At 60.1% G+C, this 9,742-nt stretch overlaps 1 protein-coding gene across 3 annotated transcripts; it reads left to right on the top strand.

The window, feature by feature from the left end:
* The first annotated feature begins 203 nt into the window (after positions 1 to 203).
* On the top strand, positions 204 to 7,801 carry SNRNP35 (small nuclear ribonucleoprotein U11/U12 subunit 35). Of its 3 annotated transcripts, none has more exons than XM_008251630.4 (2): positions 204 to 341; positions 5,345 to 7,801. In XM_008251630.4, exon 2 carries the CDS (start codon positions 5,348 to 5,350, stop codon positions 6,086 to 6,088), a length of 741 nt encoding a protein of 246 aa, XP_008249852.1. In that variant the 5' UTR covers positions 204 to 341; positions 5,345 to 5,347; the 3' UTR covers positions 6,089 to 7,801. The 3 variants fall into 3 exon arrangements, with proteins under 3 accessions (XP_008249852.1, XP_051684844.1, XP_051684843.1); XM_051828884.2 differs by lacking the exon at positions 204 to 341 and adding an exon at positions 392 to 487; XM_051828883.2 differs by lacking the exon at positions 204 to 341 and adding an exon at positions 943 to 1,110.
* Positions 7,802 to 9,742: the final 1,941 nt, after the last annotated feature.

Genomic DNA, 9,742 nt, shown 5'->3' with positions numbered 1-9,742 from the left:
GACCACCAACGAAGCTCCCCGCCAGCCGACGCCGCCATTTTGGGAGGAGAAAGTGAGCTGCTCCGCGACCTGCACATTCGATCTTTCCGATGCTCAGCCGGCCGGCTTCTGTACTCGTGTAGAAAGTCAGAAACACAACAAAGCTCGTTCTCGGAAAAGCCACTCGCACGACGCTCAACCTCGTGATGAAGTATTTCTGAATACAAAAATAACAGGAAGCCAGCGTCTGTGGCGAATCTGCTGCTTCCAAAGTGAGAGTGCGGGCGAGGCCGGCGGGAGGAATCTTCCGTGGCGTGGAGCCCGGCGCTTGACTCCGTGGGAAGAGCCCAAGCTTTGCTGCGGTGAGCGAGGGCGCGGAGGGGACAGGGCCCACGCGGGGAGAAGGCAGGAGGACTGAGGCCCGGGCGCCGGGTCCGTGTCGTGGGGGCCGCCATGTTGAGACCTGGCAGAGGGGGCGCCTTCCGGGGCTGTGTTGCGGGGAGCGGGGGTGAGAGTTGCGTTGGGAGGATGGCCCCTTCCTCCCCGCGCCCACCCGGCTCGGGAGGGGCCGGCGGTCAGGGCGGGGGCGGGGAGTCGGCCGCCCGGGCCTTCCCCCCACACCCCGAGACTTCCGCCCTGGGGTCCCGGGCGCCACGGCGCATGCCCGGGGTGGAGGTCGCCGCCGCGGGCCCCCGTTTCGTTCCCCGCTTGGGCGGGGAGCCCCGGGAGCTGCTGGTTTGAGGACGAGCTAGGCAGGCTGCGCTCGGGCCGGCCCGGCCTCCCCCCCCCCCCCGGGGGCCGAGGCGCCTGGCCGCGCCTTGCGGGTGACCGCCGCCCAGACTCGGGTGCGAGCGAGCTGCGCTCTGCCCCGCGTCCGGCTCCCGGCCCCGCGCGCTCCGCTGCCCCGCGTGTGTGTCCCTGATGATAGTTTTCGTGGAAACGCGGAGGTCGTTGGCGGGAAGTCTCCGCAGGACGCCCAGCGCGGAGAGAACGCTGGGCTCGGGGCCGTGAGACCTGGTGGGGGGGGGGGGCGCGGAGACGGGAGAGGGAGCGAGAGCGCGAGCCCCAAGTGCAGGGCGACACGAGGGGATGCCCCTCGGATTCCCTGGAAGCCGTCGGGAGCTTGACTTGGTGCAGTAAGGGCAGTGTTGTTGGGTGGCTCTTTAAAAAAAAAAAAAAAAAGTTATTTGAAAGGCAGAATTCCAGAGGCAGAGAGAGAGAGAGAGGTCTTCCATCCGCTGGGTCACTCCCCAAACGGCTGCAACGGCTGGAGCTGCGCCGATCCGAAGCCAGGAGCTTCTTCCGGGTCTCCCACGCGGGTGCAGGGCCCCAAGCACTTTGGCCATCTTCCACTGCTTTCCCAGGCCACAGCAGAGAGCTAGATCGGAAGTGGAGTGACCAGGACTTGAACCAGCGCCCATATGGGATGGGATGCCAGCACAGCGTGGTGGGCCCCTGTGGCTTTTCTGTGCTGCGAATGAGGAGGGAGTCTTTCTGTTGGGGGTGGGAAACGCCCGGGCCCCACCCGCCCAGAATCGGGCCGGTGGTGGAGATGAGAGGCGCTCCAGCTCTGGGGTGACACGGACCGGGGTGCGGCTGCTCAGCCTCTGTGTGTCTGACCTTGCCCGTGTGAGGTGGCGGCAGCTGTGGTGCCCACGGCCTGCACGTGGCCGGGAGGGGGGGACTCAGGACCCTGACACCCCCCGGGGTCAGAGGTGAGGCACTGGCCCCCTAGAAGGCTGTCTCCATAGCCAACGCCAGGGCAGGGAGACCGAGGTGACATGGGGCTGGCTCTCGCCAGGGCAGGGAGAGCGAGGTGACATGGGGCTGGCTCTCGCCAGGGCAGGGAGAGCGAGGTGACATGGGGCTGGCTCTCGCCAGGGCAGGGAGAGCAAGGTGACATGGGGCGGGCTCTCGCCAGGGCAGGGAGAGCGAGGTGACATGGGCGGGCTCTCGCCAGGGCAGGGAGAGCGAGGTGACATGGGGCTGGCTCTCGCCAGGGCAGGGAGAGCGAGGTGACATGGGCTGGCTCTCACTTTTTTCCACGTGGAGAAGCTCCGGTCGTGATGGCGCGCGGAGCAGACCTGAAGTTGTCTCCCTGCCAAGGCCACCAGAGGCCACGTCCTCGGTGCCGGCTCAGGGTGCCAGGCACGTGTTCCCCTCCCTGCATCTGGGGGAGACGGTGTAGCGTCCCGCCTTCCAGTCTGCGAAGTGCTCCTGTGCCGGCTGGCTGGGACACAGACATGTTTTGTGAGTTCTGAGTGGGCTGGAGACAGGTGGCTCTGCGGGGCAGGTCCGCGGCCGGCCTCGGAGGGGCCCGCAGAGTTCCCACCCGCAGAGTAGAAGTGGGATGGCGGGGAAGGTTCCCAGCAGAGGAGATTGTGCAGGGACAGGCCTGGGGCTGGGGGCGTAGGGCACGCTCACGGGGCGTAGCCTGCTTCCTGACGGGATGTGCAGGTCAGAGGCCCGCCTGCAGCGCGTGACCTCCGGCTCCATGCTGTGGGTGTCTGGCGTTTTCGCTGGTAAGGGAGAGATTCCGCAGTGCACCTCGGCAGCATTCATTCCCCCGCAGGAGCGAAAGCAGAGAGACTCCTGGGAAACTGGAGAAGGGGGGGAAGTTGTAGATAACCATTTTAATAAATATTGTAGGCCAGCACCGCAGCTCAATAGGCTAATTCTCCGCCTGCGGCGCTGGCACACCAGGTTCTAGTCCTGCTCGGGGCATGGGATTCTGTCCTGGTTGCTCCTCTTCCAGGCCAGCTCTCTGCTGTGGCCCGGAAAGGCAGTGGAGGATGGCCCAAGTGCTTGGGCCCTGCACCCCATGGAAGACCAGGAGAAGCACCTGGCTCCTGCCTTCGGATCGGCACTCCCATTTAGGGAGTGAACCAATGGAAGGAAGATCTTTCTCTCTGTCTCTCTCTCTCACTAACTCTGCCTGTTAAATAAATAAATAAATAAATATTGTGGAAAGATGCTGTTAGGAGTGAGAAGTACTTTACAGAGTTCTGCTTTAAAATTTATTTATTTATTTGAGAGGCAGAGTAAGATAGACTGAGGAGAGAGAGCGCCTCCCTCCCTGGTTCACCCCCAGGTGCCTGCAGCGGCTGGGGTTTGGCTGAGCTGAAGCCTGGAGCCTGTAATTCATCCCAGGCCTCCCCTGGCGGCGGGAACCACCCCTGCCTCCCAGGAATCGGTGGCTTCACTGCCAGGCCAATGCTTGCCCCCTTTTTAAAAAGATTTTATTCATTTATTGGAGAGGAAGAGCTACAGACAGAGACACAGAGAGAGAGGTCTTCCATCTGCTGGTTCACTCCCCAGATGCCCAGAGCTGAGCCGATCTGAAGCCAGCAGCCAGGAGCTTCTTCCAGGTCTCCACGTGGGTGCAGGGACCCAAACACTTGGGACATCTTGCACTGCTTTCCCTGGCCATAACAGAGAGCTGTGTCGGAAGAGCAGTAGCTGGGACACGAACTGGTGCCCATGTGGGATGCCGGCGCCATAGGTGGAGGCTAAGCCTCCTGCGCTACAGTATCAGCCACAGCCCTGGAGCTTTGGATTTCATTTTGAAAATTTATGTGAAAAGCAGAGTGTAGAGTGACAGAGAAGCAGGGATATCTTGGATGTGTTGGCTTACTTCTCAAGTGGCTGCAAAGCCCAGAGCTGGGCCAGGCCGAAACCGTGGGCCTAGACCTCCATCTGGGTCTCCCACCTGGGTGGGGTCAGGGGCCACCATCTGCTGCCTTCCCAGGCACATACGCAGGACACTGGGTCAGAAACCAGGCAGCAAGGGTTTGAGCTGGTTTGCTGGTTCGGGAGGCCATCATTGCAAGCAGCAGCGTAACCTGCTGAGCCGCACGCCAGCCCCGGCTCCGGTTTTTACAGAACGTTATCTCAGCGTGGATGCTGACGTTTCCCGAGGTGGGCACGTAAGCTTTCTCGGCGTTTGCCTTATTCCAGCAGACAGGCCATGAATTAATTATTATGCATGAGGCAGAAGGAAGGACAGGTGTTGGGTTGAACTGCCATCGCGGCAGGTTCTGCAAACGCCAGTCGTGAGCTGTGACTGGAGGAGGACTCCGGGTTCCCTTTGCCAGAAAGCCTGCTGCTGGGTCACTTGGATCAGATTTGCTCTCCGCTGTAAAACGCTACATCGCATCACTGTTTCTCCTTGCAGTTTTGTTTTCTCAAAAATCCTTATCTTCAGTGATGCATACTGAAAATTTCACAGATAAATGATACAATATCTGGAATTTGTTTCGGAATAATCTGAGCTGGATTATTCTGGCCACAGGCTGCTGGCCCTGCTTGGAGCCACTGGTGGTTGCTCTCCTGTTCTCCACATTGGCGTACTTCTGGAATTCTTGGTTGTAAGGATTTTTTAGAATGTCGTTGTTTGGGCAGGCACTCGGCGTAGCGATCAAGACGCCGTGTCCCGTATTGGATGCCTGGGCTGAGTGCCAGCCTCCAGCTCCTGAGGCCAGCTTCCTGCTGGACAGTGGTGGTAGCTCAAGTGACCGGGCCCCTGCCACCCTCGTGGGCGACCTGGGTTGAGTTCCAGATCCTGGCTCTTTGTGGGGCCATTGCAGACATTTGGGGAGTGAACCAATGGATGGGAGTGGTCTCTGTCTCTCTAAAGAAAACAGAAGGGGCCTTTGCTGTGGCATAGCTGGTAAAGCCACCACCTACGGTGCCAGCATCCCATATGGGCACTGATTCGAGTCCTGGCTGCTCCACTTCTGATCCAGCTCTCTGCTGTGGCCTGGGAAAGCAGTAGAGGATGGCCCAAGTCCTTGGGCCCCTGCACCCCTGTGGGAGACCCAGCAGAAGCTCCAGGTTCCTTGTGTCAGATTGGCCCAGCTCCAGCTGTTGTAGCCGTTTGGGAAGTGAATCAGTGGACGGAAGACCTTTCTCTCCCCCACCCCCCTGCCTCCATCTGTAACTCTGACTCTCAAGTAATTTTTAAAAAAGGAAAAAAAAAAGAAGTGATTTTGCACAGCAATTCTTAGGCTGCTTTTCCTGTGATTGTTTTAAAATCTCTGCGGGGGAGTGTGGATTTCACTCCGTGGCACCACGTGAAAATTAGTCTGTGAGTGCCCTCATGAGGCCAAACCACATGCAACCCATGGATGAAGCCCACTGCCCTCTGCTTCCTGCACAGGAGTCTGGGGAGTGGTTCAGGGTGTCCCTGGAGCCTGACCCCCTCGCTTTCATACTGTGCACCCCACCCATCAGCGTAGTGTGGGCATGCGCACCTCCCCTGTCTGTAGAAGGGCTGCCGTCCGCGTCAGCTCCGCGGGGCTGTTGTGGGGGTTCAGGGGTGGCCCACGGCTGGTGCTGCACACACACTTGCCGTTGTCGTTCCTAGAACATGAATGACTGGATGCCCATCGCCAAGGAGTATGACCCGCTTAAAGCCGGCAGCATCGACGGCACCGATGAGGACCCCCACGACCGCGCCGTCTGGAGGGCGATGTTGGCACGCTACGTCCCCAACAAGGGCGTCACCGGAGACCCCCTCCTCACCCTCTTCGTGGCGAGACTCAACTTGCAGACCAAAGAGGACAAATTGAAGGAGGTCTTCTCCCGCTACGGGGACATCCGGAGGCTCCGGCTGGTGAGGGACCTGGTCACCGGCTTCTCCAAGGGCTACGCCTTCGTGGAGTACAAAGAGGAGCGCGCACTGCTGCGGGCCTACCGGGACGCCGACGGCCTCGTGATCGACCAGCACGAGATCTTCGTGGACTACGAACTGGAAAGGACCCTCAAGGGCTGGATCCCCCGGCGCCTCGGGGGTGGGCTGGGGGGCAAGAAGGAGTCGGGGCAGCTGAGGTTTGGGGGCCGGGACCGGCCTTTCCGGAAACCCATTAACTTGCCAGTTGTTAAAAACGAGCTCTACAGAGAGGGGAAGAGGGAGAGGAGGGAGCGCTCTCGGTCCCGAGAACGGCACTGGGACTCGAGGGCCAGGGACCGAGAGCACGGCCGGGGCCGCGAGAAGAGATGGCAAGACAGAGAGCAGGCCAGGGCCTGGCCCGACAGCGACTGGGAGCGGGAGAGGGACCTCAGGGAGGACAGGGCCCGGGGGAAGGAGAGGAGGGGGCGGAGCAAGTAGAGGCGGCGCCAGTAGAGGCAGCGCTGGCCGGCAGTGGCATCACAGCGCGTCTGCGGGAGGCAGCGGGGCTGCAGAGCCTCGGCTGGAGCCAGCGTCCTGAATCGGTCGTCTTCATCGCGCGGTTCTGAGGGCACGCCACCCGACAGGGAAGAGGGCTGTGCGTAGCTGGGGGGGGGGTGGTGTCTTTGCTCCCACCTGTTTGAAACGATTTGCCCTAAAGTCCTTTGTGCTCACCTGTGACTCCTGGACACCCTCGTCCCCACAGCCCAAGGGTTTTCTGAATTGAAAGGGAATGGGCATGGACTGTCCAGAGACAAGACCGGAAGCCGGACTGGACGTCTGAGTCAGCACCCAGCTACTGTCCGGCAAACACTACCCTGCTGTCCTCAGAATGCTGACTGGCTTGTTTCTTTTCCTATCTGGCATTTAGAATTCAGAACCAAAGTCGCAGGGCTGAGGTCCACAGCAGCCTCCCCGCGCTGTGAAGACATAAAGACAACAAAATGGGAGTGGGGGAGTCGGCGAGTGCCAGTGGCGGCGCCGCCCTCTCGGAGGGCACTGAAGGAGACTGCCCCGGCCCGTGGTTTCCCCAGACAGGGACCTGTGGCGTTTTTACCAGCGGCTGTCATCTCTGAAAGTTCAGGTTCTTGCAATTCAGCACGTTTTACACACAGTAATGAACGATTCTAACAGCCAACAGCTGCGTGTTCACGAGGAGGGTTTGCACAGAGGGGGAATCTCCCAGGTTACCCAGGGACCAGACCAATCTGCTGTTTGAAAACTGCTGTCGGCTGTTAGAATCATTCCAGAAGAACATGCCCTGCCTTTGCAGATTCCAGGATAGACTCCGACTGCTTCCCAGGCTCAGAACAGCACTGCAGGAACACCCTTCGGCCCTCGCACACGTCTCATTTACAGCAGTGCTTCCTGTTGTGGCCCCACACGCGTGGTAGCTGGAGGGGGTGGGTTCCTGAGCTCCACGGGACGGCCTCACTTCCAGGAAGTGTGTGAGACAGGAGCAAACGCAGGTCCCATCGCAGTGTGTACGCCTCTGTCAGCTCTGAGCGTCAGAACTTGGCACGCTCAGGCTCTGGCCCTGGCTTGGTGTTGTGGGGGCCTGAGAGGGGGAGCGCCCGGCCCGGCCCGGCCCGGCCCGGCCCGGCCCGGCCCGGCCCAGGAGCCACAGGGGCCTCTGAGCCAGCAGTTCTGCTCCTGATCTGTTCTGCAGGCCACTGCGCCTGCGTGCGTGTGTGCCACGGTGTGTGAGTGAGGGACTGTCCGTCAGAGGGGCCCGGGTGGTCACTGATGAGTGATGCAGATTGCATGGCAGACCAGGGCCCCTTAGCCTCAGCACCTCTGCCATCCAGGTGGGGCAGTCCTTGCCCATGGGGCTGTCCTGTGTGTGTGTGTGGGGGGGAGTTACAGCAGCCTGGCCTTCGCCCACGAGATGTCAACCACAAATGTCTGCAGACGCTGCCAAGCGGCCCGGGGAGCACTATCGCAGGAACTCGGGAGGCCTTACCTAGGAATGAGGGGAAAGAGGTGCAGAACAGCTTGTACGGGAGCCTTAGGCCGCCGTTTGTGTAAGAACAGGCTGTGCACCGTATACAAGGGGAGTTCCACAGGCTCACGGGAAAGGTGTACCATGAAAAACTGCATGAATAGAAAAATCTTTTTCTACCAAAATAAACTTGTAATTCCATTTTCCAGGAACTTTTTGAGTTATACATTGTGGGTCTGTGTGCAGGTGGTGTACACTGGATGTGGGTGTGTGGAGGTGGTGTATGTACACTGGCTGTGAGTGTGTAGAGGTGTACACTGGGTGTGGGTGTGCACAGGTGGTGTGCACTGTGGGGATCTGGGTGTGGGTGTGTGCAGGTGTGGAGGTGGTGTACACTGTGGGGTATGGGTGTGCACAGGTGGTGTACACGGGTGTGGGTGTGCGCAGGTGGTATACACTGTGGGGTGTGGGTGTGTGCAGGTGATGTACACTTATGGGGTAGGTGTGCAGGTGGTGTACACTGGGTCTGTGCAGGTGGTATACACTGGGTGTGGATGTGTGCAGGTGGTATATACTGAGGGTATGCACAGGTGGTGTACACTGTGGGGGTGTGGGTACACAGGTGGTGTACACTGTAGGGGTGGGTGTGTAGGTGGTGTGCACTGTGGGGGTGTGGGTACACAGGTGGTGTGCACTGGGGGTGTGGGTACACAGGTGGTGTGCACTGTGGGGGTGTGGGTACACAGGTGGTGTGCACTGTGGGGGTGTGGGTACACAGGTGGTGTGCACTGTGGGGGTGTGGGTACACAGGTGGTGTACACTGGGGGTGTGGGTACACAGTGGTGTACATAATTGCAGGCAGAAGCTCAGGAGAGACCGAGCAACTCTGGTTACCTGCTGCAAAGTCCTGGGGGGGGGTCCCTCCACTCCTCCTGCTGCGCCCCCTCCGGATCATGGATCCTCAGGACCCTGACAGGCAGGCAAGCCTGAGGCCACTCAAGCGGCATTTTGGTGTCTGATGGTTTCCACAGCGACCTGAAACCGTGCACGGTAGATTCTGCAACTCCACCTGACGGTCTCACAAACGCGGCTGTGTAGACTGTGCCCCCCACCCCATCAGAGTACCCGAGTGCCGTCAGGGGGTGTCAGCCCCGCCCTGGGGGTGCTCCACAGGTGGGGAGAAGGCCAGTGGCCCGAGGGCCGTCCCCGGCTCACCCGGGGGGTGCAGCGGTGATGGGTAGACTGAAATGCAGTGCACAGGTGTTTCCCTGTCGGACGCTTGGTTCCCAGTGCACCAGCACTGAGGGTGTAAAACCTTTCAGAGGCAGGGTTGTAGTGCAAGGTCGTGAGGTCACTGGGGCGCTGCCCAGGGAAGGAATTAATTAGTTCTGGTGGAACCCAGAGAGGGTCCTTGTGAGCAGGGCTGGCCCCTTCATGCTCTCGCTCCTTGTCTGCCACGCCTCCTGTCCCTCTCACGGCTCCCCCCACAGTGCCTCTGTCACGAAAGCTGCACCAAATCAGTGGGGCTGCCTGGCCTTGAACTTTAAACCTCCCAAACTCTGAGTTCCCCAAACCTTTCTTTACAAATTACTCAGCTGCAGGTGTGGTGTTAGCAAAGAAAACCCTAATAACACACAGGCTTCTGCAGCTGAGGGTCGGCCAGAGCTGCAGCCCCCAAGCGGTTTGCCCAGCCACCCCCCTGCCTCATCACCCATGCACCTGTGCCCTGCTCCCCGTCAGCTCTGGGATGTTTTTCATCTTCGCAGAGGACCGCGTGTTTGAGACGGTGAACATGAAAAGGAGAAGAGATGCACACACAGATGTCGCGGTGTGTTATCCTCAGCAACTTTGTTGGGTTAGCACTGCAAACTCACAGCAGAGTCCCAGGCGCGCAGCCCCTGCCTCGGCGGGCCCACCTGCTCCAGGCGTTGTGGGGACTGTCACCCGTGGCTTCGGTGGCCTGCTGGAGTTGGGCCAGCTCCTCCTGTGACTCCGAGGCCCTGCCTGTCCCGTCAGTGTCCTACAGAATCTGCTGGGACCGCCCTTTCCTGATAACGGCCAGCTACCCGTCTCCTGCCTCCCACCACAGTAGGACAGACGTGGCCGTAAAACCTCTACACACAGAATTTTACACCAAGCAAGCCAAACAGCAG

The sequence above is a fragment of the Oryctolagus cuniculus genome, chromosome 21 (genome assembly GCF_964237555.1).
Source record: "Oryctolagus cuniculus chromosome 21, mOryCun1.1, whole genome shotgun sequence".
Lineage (NCBI taxonomy): Eukaryota > Metazoa > Chordata > Mammalia > Lagomorpha > Leporidae > Oryctolagus > Oryctolagus cuniculus.
This window is presented reverse-complemented; position numbering and strand designations above follow the sequence as displayed.